Below are 18,071 nucleotides of genomic sequence, written 5' to 3' on the forward strand. Positions count from 1 at the left end.
GTTTCCTTTCCCCATAAGGTGGGGATAATGTCCCACTCTCCTCTTGGGGTTATTGGAAAAACAAGGGGGCTAATGAACTCAAACCATGAGGCACTCAACAGATACCTACTACTAGCTTCTCAGCAAAGAAGCTTCCCTATGCCTACTGGCCGCCCCAGCTCCTGAGGTGGCCCACCCAGGCACAGAGACTGGAAGACAAAGGACCCGACTGACCACTTGGCGCCACCTAGTGGTGCCTGGCGTGTGGTGCTTGGGGAGCAGGAGGCCCACTACTGTGGGATGCAGGGGTCTGAGCACCACCATTGGCCCTGTAGGGGTGAGCAAAGTGTGCCAGGATCTCAGAAAGGAGCAGGTCATTCCTCGCTAAACCCTCCCCTGGCCTCCGACTGAGGGTAGGGTGAAGGTGGGCCCTCCACCGGTCCCTCTGTTTCAGCCCCACCTCTTACTCCCTTTGGACAGCACCGTGAACACCAAGTGGAGTGCACAGGGTTCCAGTTCCAGCTCTGCCACTGCCTAGCTCCCCAGGCCTCAGCTACCTCCTCTGCAAAATGGGAGTAAAAATCCCCACCTCTCAGGGCATGGCACTGGCCCTGAATTCTTTAAATATCAAACATTTTATGAAGTGTCTCCTTTCTAAAGTAATTGTGCTCAGTGCTTTGGTGCACGAAGACATCTAAGCCAGGTCTCTTGCTACTGTGGGGTCTCCAATGTCTAGCCAGCACCTGGATAAATATTTGTGAAATGAATGAATGAATACATGAACACACAAGACGGGCAGGAGGTCTCCTCTATCCCAGTGTGACAGGATGTTACTGAGGATGTTTTCTTGGTTCTGTCTGTCCTTATCCCTCCACCCCTGCCCCCAAATTCTAAGTGGGGTCACCAGGCTTCTTTGTCTCAAATCTGGAAGCTATCTGAGGACACAATGTTTCCTGGCTTTTGCATCCTAGGTCCACTTCCTTGAGGGGATTATGTTGGGGGTAAGGAGAATCAGAGAGGAAGGTCTCCAAGATGGGAGGGGCCAGCGATCAGAGGGTCCCCTGGGAGTACCACAGGGAGATGCACAGTTCCAGAGGGCATGGTGTGAGGCCCCCAGAGAGGTTATGGCTCTGGGAAAGCCCTCCCCCACCCTGCCCCTGGGCCTGGGCAGAGTTATGGCCTGTGGATGCTGGTCACTGCGGGTGTCAGCAGCTACCATGAGGCCCTGGAGCTGAGAGGCCTGCTCCTATGAGGCCTACTCCTGCCTGTATGACCCTGAGGGTGGGGAGCCCCCAATCCTGACTGAGATAGGGGTTTCCCTACACCCCCAGGGATGCAGGTTTAAAGTTAGATTAAATGAGATGCCAAGAAAATAAAGAACGGGGAGGTTCCTTGCACACCTCCCTCATGAGGCAGTCTACTCTCATGATCTGGCCTGAGGGGCAAGGATGTCTGGAGCTCCCCCTCCTATGAACATGTTTGCCCTCCTCCAGGGGCCTTCTGGAGAGCATCTTCACCTTGAGAGAGGATTGCTCAGGACAGGACTTTCTGGTGCCCAGACGGTCTCATGAGGAAGACATCTTTAAGCAGGGTGAGTTCATCTGAGAGCAGGGAACGCTGAAATCAGTCCCTGGGGAAGGGAAAGGGGCTGGAGGTGGTGGGGATGCCTCAGCAGTGTAAGTTGAGGGGTGGGGTCAGAGAGGAGAGTCCCAGGAGAGTGTACAGAAGAAATAACTGCATCTCCAAGACATCTTCAAGAGCCTGGCTCTGGAGGATGATGGGGGATTCATCTCTGGGCAGAAGCCCTGGTCCTTCTTGCATCCTGAGAGCATATTCAGCCTCTTGTCAGTGGCTGCAGGCGCTGCGCAGGAGACCAAGCTCAACCAGAGACACGCCCACCTGTGTAGTTCAGGACTCCTTCCCTGGTGGCTGTGCTCATTGTCCAGGGGTGGCCGCAGAGGTCCTCCAGGCCAGCTGCTCCCAGCTCTACCTTCAGTGACTAGCCTCCCTGGTTCCCACTGGTTCCCAAGCCTGGGTTTCTGGGCTTCATATCAGTTCTTTGAGCTAGGCTTCTGTTCTCCCACCTTCCTTTCCCACTCAAGTTATCTTGACTTGGGAACACCCTGATCCTTGAATGGCACCACATTTAAAAGCCCCCATGGTTGCCCACTTGTGCGTGTGGGGTCACCCTGATGGGCTTGGCTTCTCCTAAGACTGTCTTGTATTTGGGGCAGAGGAAAGGGTTCATGCCACAGAAAAACAGCTGACTCCTCAGGGTCAGGAAGGGTGGTGGCAAGTGCAAGACAGGCAGGGGTCATCCGGGGGGCCCGGGTGGCACCCCTCTAAGCCCCCACATCTTGTTTGCCAAAGGAGCCAGTGTAGGAACAGGCAGGACTGTGTTCTACGGACACTACGGTGATGATAACCATTAGTCATCATAAATTTTATTTATTTATTTTGGCTGCATTGGGTCTTTGTTGTTGCGTGCAGGCTTTCTCTAGTTGAGGCGAGCGGGAGCTACTCTTCGTTGTGGTGCGCAGGCTTCTCAGTGCGGTGGCTTCTCTTGTGGAGCACGGGCTCTAGGCACGCAGGCTTCAGTAGTTGCGGCACGCGGGCTCAGTAGTTGCGGCTCACGGGCTTAGTTGCTCCGCGGCATGTGGGATCTTCCTGGACCAGGGCTCAAACCCATGTCCCCTGCATTGCCAGGCAGATTCTAAACCACTGCACCACCAGGGAAGTCCCATAAATGTTAATAACAGCTACTGATTGACCTCCTGCCATGTGGCTGGCCTTTCTCCCAACAAACCTATGTGGATGTCAGTTACCACCTGCACTTTATAGGTAAGGAAACCCTCTCTGAGAGGTTGTGTAACATGCCTAAAGTTGCACAGCTGGTGAGTGGTAAAACCAGGATGGAAAGCCAGGTCTCTCCCCGATCTATAACCATCAGTCAAATTCTCCACAGGCTGTGCCTCCTCCACGAAGCCCACCGAGAATGTCTGAGGCCCTGTAGCCCCTCTGAAACACCGTGGCACTGAGCCCCCATTTAAGCAGACACTCCCTGAGCACCCAATCTTTGTGTGCTAGAGCCTGTGCTGGCTTTTGGGAGACAAGGACAGACACCTTCAAGCACCCGAGATTTCACGTCCCCTAGCAACCAGCATGGTTTCCGCCTTCTTGAGGTCTCCCACCATTGGCAATTTTACGTTTAACTAACCATTGCTCTCTAGAGCTGCCACTGCACGCTTCCACTATAACCTGTATTTATCAGCCAGAACTGATAACCTTTTCACTCATAAGCAGTGAACCTTAGTCTTTGCCAGCCTATGAGGGCCCCTGAGCAAATTCCATCAGGCTTTTTGATCAGCTGAAGCTACCATGATCAGAACATCCAAGCTGGAGCCCCAGCAAGGCACAAAGTGAGAAAGTTTCAACCGAGGCCCCCAGCATTTGGACATTGTGACAGGCCCATTTCCCATCGTGTGAATTCTCTAGTGTGTCCTTGTCAGACTGTTGGGTAATGGCAATTCGCTATGAGTCACCAACCTCAGGTAACTCAGCTTTGCCAAATAACCAGTGATACTAACGAAACCTCATATAAGGGTGCTCTGAGCTCAGCCATCAAGGCGTTAACAGACACCTCTGTGTGACCAGGTATGCGGGGTGGGGTAGGGGTAGCACCCCGGAAAGGGTCAGCCAGTGCCCCAGGTAGGGGTTCTTAAAGGGAGCATAAGACTCAACTCACAGTCCTCACACAGTTCACAGGTTTATTTGTCCAAAATAAATACAGTCTGAGAACAACCATTTCAATACTTCTACACACGATTTCTTCACCGAAAGAGCAGCGTAAGATATAGACACACAGTTTGCAGTGCATGTTCTCAGGTTAGGCTCAGGAGGGTGTTTGTCCTGGCTTGTGCTGGGCTAGGTCTAGCTGTGAAGATCCCCCCGCCTCAGGTTCCCTTCTCTGCTTGGGACCTGAGTCCCCTGCCAGGACCCCTACAGCCTGTTCCTGCTCCTGGAGGACCTGCCACCTCTCCTCTCTGCAGCCTAAAGAGAACGGCATTCATGGGCTTCCCTGGTGGCGCAGTGGTTGAGAGTCCGCCTGCCGAGGCAGGGGACACGGGTTCATGCCCCAGTCTGGGATGATCCCACATGCCACAGAGTGGCTGGGCCTGTGAGCCTTGGCCACTGAGCCTGGGCATCCAGAGCCTGTACTCCGCAACGGGAGTACCACGGGAGGCCACACAGTGAGAGGCCCGCGTACCGCAAAAAAAAAACAAAAAAAACAGAGCGGCATTCACAACCGTGTGGCCCTGTGGCCAGCCCCTCGCAGAGAGCTGTGTCCTATAACACCAGCTACCACTGCAGGCCCATTGTCAACTCCTGACCCTGGAAGCAGCTCACCCAGGGCAAGGGGAAAAACTGAGGCACAGCTGGCAAATGGATGGGAAGCACTCTCCTGAGCCCTGCCAGGAGGCTGAGAGCCCCTGATGAAGGGAGAAAGGGACATACACTACCCTCCCCCAGGTATCCCCTGGGGCCTGGCCCACCAGGGAGCAGGAAGAGGGGGAGACCACCCTTTGTCTTCTCTTTGCAGATCAAAGGTTCGGGTCCACGTTCTCCTGGTCGGAGGCTGCCTCATCGTCATCTGGGGACTCCTATATCAGAGCCAGAGAAACCCAGTCATGGGCTTGTGCCACCCCCGAGTCGTAGCCTGGGGGCCAGCATCTCCTTCCTCTTGCCCCTGCTGCCAACGGAGCCGAGGAGGCTCTGCCACCCCCTCCCCATGGTCCTTTGGCCTTCCCTCTGTCCTAGCTCCCAGGCTGCCCACGGCCCCATGGCCCACCATTGGGTGACTCCCTCTTACCAGGCTGAGGCCCCTGTCCTGCCGCAGGGTAGCATAGAAGCTCAGCACACGGGGGTCACAGCGAACCACCATGGGGTCAAAGTCCAACACACATAGGCCCTGCAGGCTGCGGGCCCGGGAAAGGGCCACATAGGCCTGGCCGCTGGCAAACACACGGCTCAGAGAGATCTCCACGCAATCCAGGGACATGCCCTGGGGGAGGGAGGGACAGGGCTGGAGCCAGCTCAGCCTGAATTCACTTGTGCCCAAGAACCTGACCCCACCTCCACCAGCCCAGCTATTGCCCCTGATCTCCTTGCCCAGTCCAGAGATTCTGAGTCAGAGAGACAGGATGATGGGTGTCTGAGTAGGGGGGTGTCCAGGAAATACAGATCCAAGATAAGAGTAGAGGGATAAGGGTGAAAGGAAAGAGCTCAGGTCTGGGTCAGACAGACATGGAAATGAATCTTGGCTCTACAGGGCACTAGCTGTGTGACCTTGGACAAGTTACTTAACCTCTCTGAGCCTTGGTTTCCTCTTCTATAAAACAAGAATGATTATTACAACTATAACTCCTACAGTTGTCATAATATGTTAAAATTAACATATCTAATAGTGGCTCAGAAAATGGCAGGGCCCGAGATGACAGAGGGGAAGTGTATGTGTCCAGGAAAGAGAGGAAGTGGGATGGGAAATGCACTAAAGAAAGGTTTATTCTACAGCTGGTCTGGAACTTTCCATCCAGGGCAAGTTCAACCCTCACAAAGCCTCTAAGACCCCGCACCCTTCAACATGCCCCAGGCCTATCCTGCCCCCATCCCCACACTCACCTGGCTCTTGTGGATGGATATGGCCCAGGCCAGCTGGAGGGGCAGCTGCTGCCGGCTGAGAAGCCGGCCCCCAGTGGCCTGCACCATCCAGCGGTCAGCACGGATGACCTCGGTAACTCCACACAGGAACCGCACCTGGGGCAGCCCTGAGGGAGGCGTGGAGAAGTCCCACCTTTCAGTCCCGCTTCAGGGCTCCAAGGTGAGGATAGGCCTCACCTTTCCATGCTAGCCTTTTCCTCTGCACATTAAACCCAGGGCCCTGCTGCAAACCTGAGCAGTAGGACTGCTCCCCTATCACTTACCTCTCCCCTCGGCTTCGAACCCAACTACCACCCCTCGGGCACCATTTACCAGGCCCCGAGACACTGCCAAGTTCTTCACCAGCATCACCTGTGAGAGAAGGAAAACTGGAGGCATGGACTGAAGGGCATCCCCACGCCTGGCCTCAGCTCCAGGGGTCACTTCGGCGGATCTCTGAGGCTGGGGTCTGTCATGGAGGGGCACTGAGTCTGCTGAGGCCCCTGCGACAAACTGCTTTATTTCCTTAGGTCTCAGTTTCCCCTTGTGTCAAAGGGGAATGACATTTGCTCAGTTTGCCTCAGAAGGAGGGGGTAAAAACAATAAGGTGACAGGGCACAATGACCAAGTCTATTACAGGGAATGTGTATGGACCTCAATCTTGAGGGATAGCCCTCTTCCAACCGCTGTGCCTGCATTTCCCCCTAGGTGCCCTTTGGAACCTGAGAAAAGGATCCCACCCTCACCATTGTGGAAGGAAGGAGGATGCTCACAGTAGAGGCTACACTGCAGAAGACAACTGAGTGCGGTAGGTATTTTACTCTGAATTTAGAGATGGGGAAACCCAGCTTCAGCAAAGGAAAGGCATTTGTCTAAAGCAACACTGCTTGGAGCTTCAGGTGGAGGAAGAAAATGGAAAATGGAAGACAGGAAAATGGCTGGGAGCTTCAGGTAATGGAAGACAGGAAAGTGGCTGGGAACAGGAGGGAAGAAGTTTGCTATGGTCACAGCTGGGCCCTCTGGCTGTGGAGCAGCCTGTGCAGAGGGGCAAGGATCAGGGAGGCCAATGCTCCCAGGGTCTAGGCCCTGCTTCCCACTCACCTGAGCCCCCAGCTTTAGCTGAAGGAGCTGGCTAACGGGACACTGAGCATCTAGGGTCCGGGCTTGCTCAGGGTCACTGTCCATGGCCTCAAAGCTGTGTACCTCACCTGGGAAAAGAGAGTTGGGCAAACAGATTACAAGTCACTGACTTGTGGCTCAATTTCCAAAAAAACACCTATTAGACCAGGGCATGGAGGGAGGTAGTGAGCACAGCTCAAACCTAGCTGGGGCTTTGGAATCAGAGGCCTGGGTTCAAGTCTCATTTTTAGTGTTTACTGGCTGAATGACTTTGACCCAGGAAAGGTTACATCTCTCAAAGACACAATTACATCTGCAAATGTAAGGGACTTTATGGTCACAGAGGCTGGGACCGAGATATCTAAATGACACCAAGGGCCCAGGCTGCCTGGGGGGCCATGCCTGCCTGATGGCCTCTCCCAGCTGCTCTGGCCCAGCCCCAGCTCCCTGCTCACCTGGTAGTTCCTGCAGCTGCCTCTCATTGGTAAGGGCCACATCATCCTGGTGGGTGCAGAGCCTCGTGGCCACAATCCCATCTCGCCCCACCCTGTGGGCAGCAGTGGCCCGGAGCTGGCGGGTGACCTCATCTGAGCACCTGTGGAGGCCAGGCTATCAGGGCAGAGCCTACCTGAATACCAGGGAAGGTGGGGCAATGTGGGTGATACGGCACATGCAGCAGGCCGTGGACTAGGCTTGGGGACTGGATGGAGCACCAGGGCAAGATCTGCTGGTTCCCCAAGCTGGCCAACTTGTTCCTTCCTCACTTGGACCCCAGGCATGGAGAATGAGCACGGGGGTGGTGCTTGGCTGTGAGCGTGGGCAGGCACCCTTCCCTGTGTCTGCCCCCAGGTTGGAGCTAGCCGCTCCCCTGAGGAAGTTAGATATGATGAGTGAGCATAGGCCAGAGATTTAGAGACCGAGGAGAGGCTCTGATGTTGATACCCTGTAATACTGGTACCCTATAATCAGATTGGCCTCCAAGCTACAATTTTCTAGCCCCTTGCCTGCTGCCTTAAGGGAAAAAAAAAATCTAGCCTGTGTTTCTATTTTCCCCACTTCAAGCCTTCCTCCAGGGAAGCCTGGGTGCTGCAGCAACTCAAGTGAGAGGAGGGGGAAGAACTTGGGAACACCTCTCACTGCTCTCACACTCAGCCTTTCTCTTGTCCCCCACACTTGCTGGTGTATGCTGTGCACCTTCCTGCCTGCCTCCTGTCCCCAGGCATAGAAAGCCCCTCACCACCACCACCTGCTTCCTTCATCCCATCCCAATCTGACCTGGGTCCCAAGACCCAGCTGCGGTCCATATCTTCTGCCCTCCTGGCCTCCTTTCCACTCCCAAGTTAGAGTACCTGTAGCATTTCAACCTTTTGTCCTAGCTGGGGTGGGATCATGTCTGCAACCTCCTCTCCCCCGCAAGTGGCCACACAGGGTCAAAGAGTAGAAGGAACTTGGGTTTTAGAGTCAGACCTGAGTTCAAATCCTAGCTCAGCCACTTACTAGCCATGACTTTGGGCAAGTCACTTCACCTCTTTGAACCCCAGTTTCTGCATCTGTAAAATGGGAGTGTTAACATCTCTGAATAACTCCTGTGTCTCCATCTGCCCATAATTCCCTGACATGTACTCTGTGCCAGGCCCTGTGCTGGATGATAGGGCCCCAACCCTGGGGGAGGCTGGGCCCCAGTGCTCACAGAGTGACCATCCCCAATGGGGCCATGAAGCATTTCTCTCCCTTCTCTGGGTTCCTGTGCTCCTCCCTGACCCATGCTTGCATCCGCATCCCATGGCCCCTTCTCTATTCACCAGGGCCCACCTGCCCAGCCGCACAGCTTGCAGCAGAGAGATGAAGGTCTGGTCCGTCTGCCTCCACACCTCAGTCAGCTCCAGGGTCACTGGGACGCATCTCCTCCAGCTCTTGGCCTGGTAGGGGCAAGGTGGGGTGTCAGCGAGCAGAGCAGACCCCTATGGGGGTTAGGGCCAGAGGGTGAGTGCTACCTGGAAGCAGAACTGCGGGGGCTGGGATCCCTTGGTTACAGGCGGCAGCTGCAGGAAGTCCCCACAGATGATGAGCTGGATCCCTCCAAATGGCTTGCTCTGCTGCCTCACAGCTCTGGAGAGGAGCACGTGGTGCTTTAGGTGCTGGGATGAGCGAGTTCCACGGGGAAGACCACCAGAACCCAGTCCTCACTGCCCATACTGACCTGGCCACGGCCTCCAGCTTGTCAAATAGGTCCGCTTCCACCATGGAGATCTCATCGATGACTAGCCGCTGGCAGTTCAGCCAGCCCTGCCGCACACCTGGCCGCTGGGCCAGGGCCACACACTGGGCCAGGGGAGCCTGGCCCGAGCCAATGCCTGTGAGTGACACTATTCAGCCTGGGCTGAGATCCCAGCCCTGTCTCAACCCTGACCTCCCCTCTCTTCCCACCTGCCTGGCTTGCTCCCAGCTTAAGCCCCAGAGGCTCTCACTTACCTGCAAAGGCATGGAGGGTAGTACCCCCGATGTGGCAGGCTGCCACCCCAGTGCTGGCAGTGGCCACAGTGCCTGTGGGAGGCAGTGAGCCCAGGATACGCTTCAGCAGATAAGACTTCCCCGTCCCTGGGCAGAAGGCAAAGCCAGGGCCACTTCTCCTCCATCCTAGCACACCACTGTTCTCCCCACACCCACTCTGCCCCCCACTACCTGCACTCCCAGTGAAGAAAATGCTCCGGCCTTTCAGGACAACCCTCAGCACAGCAGCCTGTTCCCTGGAAAGCTCTGGTTTGGTGGGGGGCAAGCTCAGCTTCTTCACAGGCAGGGGCCACCTTGGGACTTCCTGGGGGGATAGGGCTGTCTCAGGGCCTCCCCACATTCCCTAGGCATTGCCCCCTCCCTTCTTGGCCTGGTAGCCCTTTGTGTCTCTGCTGGCTTCTCTCCTTGGAGCCCTTGGGCAGCCTCGGTTCACCTGGAGATCTTGCCAGTAACCACAGGGGTCCAGGTCTCTCCTTGAGGAAGGGACCGAGGCTGGATCTCCACTGACTCCTGGTGCCCTGAAGACCCCAGTGTGCAGGTCCAGATTCTCCTTCAGCTTTCTCCCCTGGGTTCCCTAACTCTCCTGGTTCTCTTACCCATCCTTCCTTCTCACTACCCTTCCTGTCACAGATGTGTCTCTCTTGACTCAAAACACCCAAGCAAAACCCTGCCTAGCCAGGGCCCCTTCTGGCCGCATCTCCTTCTTCTTACCAGCTTGTCTCAAATCTCTGTGGTCTGTGATCCATCTGTTCCAGTTCCCGAACACTGTCAGACCCACCAGACTTTGTCCCCCTATCTGATTGGACCTGTTGGCTGCCCCTACACAGCTGACCGCTTCGTTCTCTCCAAAACCTCCTCTCCTGCTCCAGGGCGACCAAGTTCCCACTTTTCTTCTGAAGCACCTTCTCTGCTTTCTCTTTTAATGTGACCTTGGCCCCCTTTTCCTAGTCTCGTTACTCAATCTCAGGGATTGCACCATGAGAAACACATGCACAATTCCCATATTCCTGTCATTCTCAGAAGTCTGATGAGCATCTCGTCTGAGATAACCAGTAGCCATCTCGAACACCGCCACCATCTTCCCCCCACACTTGGGCTTTCTCGGTCTCTTCCGTCTCAGTGGCACACCCACTCCCCAAGGCGTACCCCCCTTCCTGTCCTCACGGTGCTGGGCTTGGCCCCCGACCGGGGCTCCGTGGGCTGCTTCACCGGCGTGGAGTCCGTGACGCAGGTGGCCGCGGCGCGCTGCAGCTCCTCGGGCTGCACCGGGCTGATGGTGACGAAGTCGCGGGGCCGCGGGCCAAGCAGCTGCGTGCGGGCGGAGGCCGGCCCGGGACCCGGGGCCGCGGCCAGCTTGAGGCGCAGAGTGCGCAGGAAGCGGCGCAGGCGGTCAGGGGGGCAGTCGGAGAGCAGCAGCTGAACAGCGCCGGTCCGGGGAGCGCCGTCGGCGGGAAGCCGCAGAGTGCTGCGCCCGGACGAGGCGAAGCGCGTGAAGAGGCGCACGGCGCGCAGTGGAAAGCACCGCGGCCGCTCCACGGGCCCGGGCGCCTGCAGCCTCAGCATCAACTCGCGGCGCTCGTTACGACCCAGTCTCAGCTCCGCGGTGCGTAGGGCCTGGCGCCTTCGCGGCTGCCCGCCCGGGCTCAGCTCCTCCACAGCAACACGGCACCGCAGCTCCGCGTCCGCGCATTCCGCTGCCACTGCCTGGGTGCCCGACAGCATCGCCACCAACTCTGCAGGCCTGCAAAAAGACCGGAGCGCAGGGGTCATCACAGGTGGTGTAGAGGTCAGGACGGGGAGCCGGGTCATAGCCACAAAGGGTCCCGGGGCTGTCACTGGTAACACAGAGAGTTCACGGAGAAGGTAAAAGGGTCCTGGGGCGAACCGGAAATTCTCTTAGAAATTACTCTCCTACACAATAATTTCCAGAGCGGCGGATGGGCAGCGTCAAGTACACCCAGGGTTGGGGAACCTCGGCTGTGCGACAAGGGCCACAGAAGAAGGGATCCCCTGAGCAGAAACGAAGCCTGCTTCCAAGAGACCCAGGGCGAGCACGAGAATCCTGAGTCTTCTCGCCAGGAAGCAGGGGACTCTCACGTGTGGAGGTAAGCAGGGGACTGACATGTAATCAGCGCCTTCTGTCTTCCAGGTACGTTCACTGGTTTATATGCAGCCAAGCAGGTCTCACTATCCCCCGTGTACAGAAGTGGAAAACAGGCTGAGAGAGGCCACAACGGCTGGTGGGAGTCAGGGCTTGTGTGATTCTGAAGCCCCGGCGCTTCCCATCTCCAAGGTGGGATGGGGTAGAAAATATTTGGCTAGGGAAATCGCGGAGGGAACCTGGCGTCCGGGTTTCCGTTCACCCTCCGTCTGACCCACTAGTACGCACCCTCCCGGCAGGGACCCCTTGAAGAAGCAGGCGCTCTGCCTCCCACCTCTAGGATCGGGTGAACACTCACTTGCGCCAGCACTCGGGCGAACAAGCTAAACAAGGTCCACATGCAGTCAAAAGTAGGACACTAGAAACTTTCAAATACTGGGTGTAGAAAATCACCCTATCACCGGCCGGATCTTTAAATTTTCCGGCCAATCAGAGACAGCGGGCGTGACAACGGGAGTGTCTTTCTTTGCGTTTCAACTCGCGGGGCTTGGGCTGTACCAATAGCACGCCGGAGGAAGGAGGCTTATTGTGGTGGCGGAGCATACCAAGTCGCGCGGACTAGTGGGTGTGGTGGGAGGGGGCGGGGACTGCAGCGGGGCCGCGCGTGGTGTTGTGTCACCAATCGCGTCTCTGAAGGTTTATTTTCAGAACCATACCTCCAACGCACACTCCCTCCTCTCTAGCCCTCGCACTAAGGCTGAACTTGTCCTTGCGGAAGAGCTGCCTCTGATCCCTCTCATCTCTGTTTACACATCACAGGACCTCTGCCCATTTCTGGGCAAACCCCCCCAACCCTCGCGCTCGCGCGCGCACACACACACACACACACACACCCATGGCCTACTGCTCTCGCTGCCCACCCCGCCCCCAACAGCTCTTTCCACACTTATCTGTCTCTGTAACCATCATTTTACGCATTTGTCTTTCCCACGTGTCTGAGACCCATCAGTGAGGAACTCTTGAGACCTGTGGCCAGGTGCTCAGGGAGTACAAGGGAAGTGTGTGGGCCTCTGTCTTCAGGGAATTCGCATCCCTCTCATTGAACTGAATGCTTAGGGAATTCATTTTTAATTATCTTTTTCCTCCCTCATTAAATCTTGGAATGACATAGCTAGAAGGCATCTTACAGGTGAGTCAGCCTGCTCATTTATTGAATTGCCCTCATTTTACAAATGAGGAAACCAAGGCTCCAAGAAGTTTTACCAGATGTCACGTAGCTTGTAGATAGCAAAACAAAGCCTTAAACCGAAGTCTAAGCCTGCTAGTTTAACTGCTACACCACACTGCTCCCAGGTGACTGGTCTAACTTGGTGAAGGGAGTCCAGCCCTGGACTGGAATCTCAGCTCCTGAGAGCCAGTGCATTGCCCCAGGCCTGCCAGTCAGATGTTACTCTAAGCAAGTTTCCTTAATGTCTCAAGCCTTTGTTTCCTCATATTTAAAAATGGAGAAAGATGAAGATGTGATGATTGCACAACTCTGTGACTATACTAAAAAGCATTAAATTATTTGCTTTAAATTGTACGGTATGTGAATTATATCTCAATAAAACTGTTAGGAAAAAATCATGAGAAATATTTTTCCTCTTAAGTGTTGTCTTGACACGTGAGTACTAGTAGCACAGGAAAATTTTTAATGTCACTGTGGTAGGCAGAATAATGACCCCCTGCCCCCCCCCCCACAAACCACAAAGATGTCTGCATCCTAATCCCCAGATTCCTTTTGTGAATATGTTACCTTACATGGCAAAAGGGACTTTGCAGATGTGATAAATTAAGGATCTTGAGATGGGGAGATTACCCTGGGTTGTCTGGGTAGGCACAACTAGGATTCTTATAAGGGAGGCTAGAGAGTCAGAGAAGGAGATGTGATGAGGAGGAAGCAGAAGTGTGTGTGTGTGTGTGTGTGTGTGTATGTGTATATGTATATGTAAGAGGGAGAGACAGACAGAGAGAGAAAGATTGATTTGAAGATATTACTGCTGGCCTAGAAAATGGAAGAAAGGGCCATGAGACAAGCCATAGAATACAGGAGGTTTCTAGAAGCTGGAAAAGGTGAGGAAGTGGGTATCCCCCTCTAGATTCTCCAGAAGGAACACAGCTCTTAATTTTAGTTTAGTGAGACACATTTTAGGCCTCCAGAACTGTAAGATAATAAATTTGTGTTGTTTTAAGCCAGTAAATATGTGATAATTTGTTACAGCAGCTATAGCAATAAGAAACAAATACAATCATAAGCTAGAAAGCGAAAGCTGGGATTATGAACCCATGTCTGTCTATTTCCAAAGCCTGTGTTCTCTCTTCCCACTACCCTCTGCTCAAAGTGGGCCTAGCACACTCACACTGTCGGCTACCTTCTCCCTTCTCTCTGTGTAGTACCCCAGACCAGTTCTAGAGAAAGCATGGAGGCTTCCACATGAATTTTCCCCCAACACTTTCTTTCTTTTGGCTTTCAATTTTTTTTTGGCCTTGCCACTAGGCTTGCAGGATGTTAGCTCCCGACCAGGCATAGAAACCCGCCCCCCTCAGTGAAAACCCCGAGTCCTAACCCCTGGACCGCCAGGGAATTCCCTCAAGTTTTTTTTTTTTTTTTCTCGGTACGCGGGCCTCTCACTGTTGTGGCCTCTCCCGTTGCGGAGCACAGGCTCCGGACACTCAGGCTCAGCGGCCATGGCTCACGGGCCCAGCCGCTCTGCGGCATGTGGGATCCTCCCGGACCAGGGCGCGGACCCTCAACCACTGCGCCACCAGGGAAGCCCCCAAGTTTTTTTTTATTGTAAAATATACATAACGTAAAATTTACCATGTTAACTATTTTTACGTGTACAATTCATTGCCATTAAGTACATTCAAATGCTGTATAACCATCACCTCTATTTCTAGAAAAGTTTCATTATTCCGAAACAGAAACTTTGTATCCATTAGACAGTGGTTAGAAAACCATTAGACAACTCCCCATTCCTCTCTCCTCTCAGCTCCTGGTACCCCAAACATTTTATTCTGAAAATATTCCAACATATACAGAAAGATAGAAAGACTTTCACAGTGAACACCATATACCTACCACCAAGATTCTACAATTAATATTTTGCTGTATTTGTTTTAACACATCTAACCATCTATCCATCTCCCCATTCATCAATCTATTTTTTTAAACATCTTTATTGGAGTATAATTGCTTTACAATGTGTGTTAGTTTCTGCTTTATAACAAAGCGGATCAGCTATACATATACATATATCCCCATATCTCCTCCCTCTTGCGTCTCCCTCTCACCCTCCCTATCCCACCCCTCTAGGTGGTCACAAAGCACCGAGCGTCAATCCATTTTTTGTTATTCATTTCAAAGTTGCAGACAACAGTTCATTTCACGTCTAAACACTTCAACATGCATAGAATTAACTAGAGTTTATGCTTACCTTTTTAAAAAAAGAATTTATTTATTTATTTGGCTGCACCGGGTCTTAGTTGCAGCAGGCAGGTTGTGGTTCCCTGACCAGGGGTCCAACCCTGGCCCCCTGCATTGGGAGTGCAGTCTTAACCACTGGACCACTAGGGAAGTCCCTATACTTATCTCTTTTTTTTTTCCTTAAATTTATTTATTTATTTATTTATTTATTTATTTATGGCTGCATTGGGTCTTCGTTGTTGGGTCTTCGTTGCTGCCCGTGGGCTTTCTCTAGTTGCAGCGAGCGGGGGCTACTCTTCATTGCGGTGCTCGGGCTTCTCATTGCGGTGGCTTCTCTTGTTGCAGAGCTCGGGCTCTAGGCATGTGGGCTCAGTAGTTGTGGCACGCGGGCTCTAGAGCGCAGGCTCAGTAGTTGTGGTGCATGGGCTCAGTTGCTCCGTGGCATATGGGATCTTCCCGGACCAGAGCTCAAACCTGTGTCCCCTGCATTGGCAGGCGGATTCTTAACCACTGAGCCACGAGGGAAGTCCCAGTTGGTTCCTTTTAAATGCTGAGTAATATTGCATTGTATGGATATACTACAGTTTACCCATTTTCCTATTGATGGAAATCTGAGCTTTCTGGGATTTATGCTTTAATTTCTCTTGAAAGAATTCCTAGGTGAGAAATTGCTGGTCATGGAGTTTTTTTTGTTTTTTTTGCGGTACGCGGGCCTCTCACTGTTGTGGCCTCTCCCGCTGCGGAACACAGGCTCCGGACGCACAGCTCAGCAGCCATGGCTCATGGGCCTAGCCACTCCGCGGCATGTGGGATCTTCCCGGACCGGGGCACGAACCCGTGTCCCCTGCATCGGCAGGCGGACTCAACCACTGCGCCACCAGGGAAGCCCAGGTCATGGGGTTTATATTCAGTTTTATATGAAGCTGCAATAGCTTTTTCCAAAGTGGTTTTCTGTCCACCAGGTTAACAGTGAGTCTTTGGAGCGAAAGGAGTCGGAGGAAAGCTAGATACCGCCTGGCGATGGATTAACGGTCCTCAGACTCCGCCCTCCTCCCCGCCCCAGCGCCACCAGCCGTCAGCTGGATCCTGATTGGCCGATGGAGGAAGGAGGCGGAGGCAGAGGGACTCCTCAAATCTGGGGCCGGACTTCCTCACATCTGGGGCTGGACTTCCTCACATCTGGGGCCGGACTTCCTCCCTCTGGGCTTTGGGCCCTCTTCGCATCCGCGGGTCTTCTGCTCGCTGCTGCCGCCGAGAGGTCAATTCCGAGTGAAGCGCAGCACTGCTCCCCGATCTCCTCGCCTAATCCAAAGCCTGGTTTTAACGCAAACTGTCAGGAGGAACGGGTTTTCTTCACTATGAAATTTCCTCCTCCAGAACTCTTTCTATACTTTCTTATCTGCTTTCTCCCACTGGCGGTCTCAGTCCAATCCCCGGCTCACTAATAATAACGACGACATCAGCACACGACTAGGTGGTTTACTAATTGCACTTTCGGCGTTTTCTCATTTGATACTTGAAACAGCCAGCCCCTTCCTTCCTCTCTCCCTGCGGCCCTTTCTCGCTGTGCTTTTGCCCTCCCCGCCTTTACAGCCCTAAGCTTACAACAGTCTGGCAGAGGAGCTGAAAGGGTGTTTCGCGGTCTTCCAGCTTCCAGAGCACACCTCGTGTTGCTTCTTCTTTGGGCAGCTGACACTCATTTTATTGAACCTCTGGTACAGCTGATTATACCTCGTTGAAATACTCTCTTAACTTCCACAACATACTCCCCTCGTTTTTCCTACATATTGGCTGCTTCATGTCTGTCTCCTTTGCTAATCCCTTTCCCTCAACCAGACCTCTCAATGTGGGAGGACTTTCTTTTTTTCCTATCTTTTCCAATCTCATGACTTAATTATCAGCTACATGCTGATTCTCAATATTATAACCCCAGCCTGCCCTTCTCCCCTGAACTCCAGACTGTATTGCCATTTGTCCTCCCGATATCTCCATACAGATGCCTAAATGGCATTTTTAAAAATTAATTTATTTATTTACTTATTTTTGGCTGCGTTGGGTCTTCGTTGCTGCGCGGGGTCTTTCTTTGTAGTTGCGGTGAACGGGGGCTAATCTTCATTGCAGTGCGTGGGCTTCTCATTGCGGTGGCTTCTCTTGTCGCAGAGCACCGGCTCTAGGTGTGCGGGCTCTAGAGCACAGGCTCAGTAGTTGTGGCGCACGGGCCTAGCTGCTCTGCAGCATGTGGGATCTTCCTGAACCAGGGCTCAAACCCGTGTCCCCTGCATTGACAGGCGGATTCTTAACCACTATGCCACCAGGGAAGCCCCTAAATGGCATGTTAAACTCACGCTCTCCAAAACAGAGCTTTTAATCTCCTTCTCCAATACCACATAGACCTGTTTTTCTCCTGTCTTCATCATCTCTGTAAATGGCACCTCCATTTTTTTTTTTTTTTTTTTTTTTTTGCTGTACGCGGGCCTCTCACTGTTGTGGCCTCTCCCGTTGCGGAGCACAGGCTCTGGATGCGCAGGCTCAGTGGCCATGGCTCATGGGCCCAGCCGCTCCGCAGCATGTGGGATCTTCCCGGACCGGGGCATGAACCTGTGTCCCCTGCAACGGCAGGCGGACTCTCAACCACTGCGCCACCAGGGAAGCCCACCTCCATTTTTGGCTCAAGTTAAAAACCCACACCATATCCTTGATTCCTTCTTCACCTACCACATCCAATCCACCATCGAAACCTGTTGTTTCTGCCTCCAAAATGTTTTGTTTTGTTTTTTAGAATTGTAGTATAGTTGACATGAAAAGACAACCTATGGACTGGGAGAAAATATTTGCAAAGAATGCGACTGACAAGGGCTTAATTTCCAAAATATACAAACAGCTCATACAACTCAGTAATAACAACAATAAAAAAACCAAACAACCCAATCAAAAAATTGGCAGAAGACCTAAATAGACATTTCTCCAAAGAAGACATATACAGATAGCCAATAGGCACATGAAAAGATGCTCAACGTCTCTAATTATCAGAGAAATGCAAATCAAAACTGTAATGAGGTATCACCTGACACCGGTCAGAAAGGCCATCATTAAAAAGTCCACAAACAACAAATGCTGGAGCAGGTGTGGAGAATGCACACTGTTGGTGGGAATGTAAATTTGGTGCAGCCACTGTGGAAAACAGTATGGAGGTTCTCT

At 53.2% G+C, this 18,071-nt stretch overlaps 1 protein-coding gene and 3 long non-coding RNA genes across 12 annotated transcripts in view; 3 read left to right on the plus strand and 1 right to left on the minus strand.

The window, feature by feature from the left end:
- Nucleotides 1–4,651, plus strand: part of LOC309802662 — a 39,643-nt gene extending 34,992 nt beyond the window's left edge. The window contains exons 2-3 of the long non-coding RNA XR_014293848.1: nt 1,473–1,570; nt 4,580–4,651. This is a non-coding gene — a long non-coding RNA (uncharacterized lncRNA). The remainder of the gene's footprint in view (nt 1–1,472; nt 1,571–4,579) is intronic.
- PIF1 (PIF1 5'-to-3' DNA helicase) lies at nt 3,738–11,838 on the minus strand. 9 transcript variants are annotated; one of them, XM_082618394.1, is made up of 13 exons: nt 11,766–11,820; nt 10,471–11,141; nt 9,478–9,610; nt 9,268–9,393; nt 8,996–9,149; nt 8,790–8,904; nt 8,608–8,714; nt 7,251–7,390; nt 6,778–6,884; nt 5,961–6,048; nt 5,659–5,804; nt 4,850–5,041; nt 3,738–4,640 (listed from the first exon to the last, which is right to left on the minus strand). In XM_082618394.1, coding segments are annotated over exons 1-13 (2,040 nt in total). In that variant the 5' UTR covers nt 11,767–11,820; the 3' UTR covers nt 3,738–4,580. The 9 variants fall into 9 exon arrangements, with proteins under 9 accessions (XP_082474520.1, XP_082474518.1, XP_082474521.1 ...); XM_082618392.1 differs by having other exon boundaries at nt 10,453–11,141; XM_082618395.1 differs by having other exon boundaries at nt 9,268–9,610; nt 10,453–11,047; nt 11,766–11,838.
- On the plus strand, nt 5,775–8,685 carry LOC309802660. The gene is made up of 3 exons (XR_014293847.1): nt 5,775–5,857; nt 6,385–6,484; nt 8,601–8,685. It is a non-coding gene; the product is annotated as an uncharacterized lncRNA (long non-coding RNA).
- On the plus strand, nt 10,968–17,313 carry LOC309802659. The gene is made up of 3 exons (XR_014293846.1): nt 10,968–11,092; nt 11,236–11,411; nt 15,836–17,313. It is a non-coding gene; the product is annotated as an uncharacterized lncRNA (long non-coding RNA).
- Nucleotides 17,314–18,071: the final 758 nt, after the last annotated feature.

The sequence above is a fragment of the Mesoplodon mirus genome (genome assembly GCF_964341445.2).
Source record: "Mesoplodon mirus genome assembly, chromosome: 4".
Classification (NCBI taxonomy): Eukaryota; Metazoa; Chordata; class Mammalia; order Artiodactyla; family Ziphiidae; genus Mesoplodon; species Mesoplodon mirus.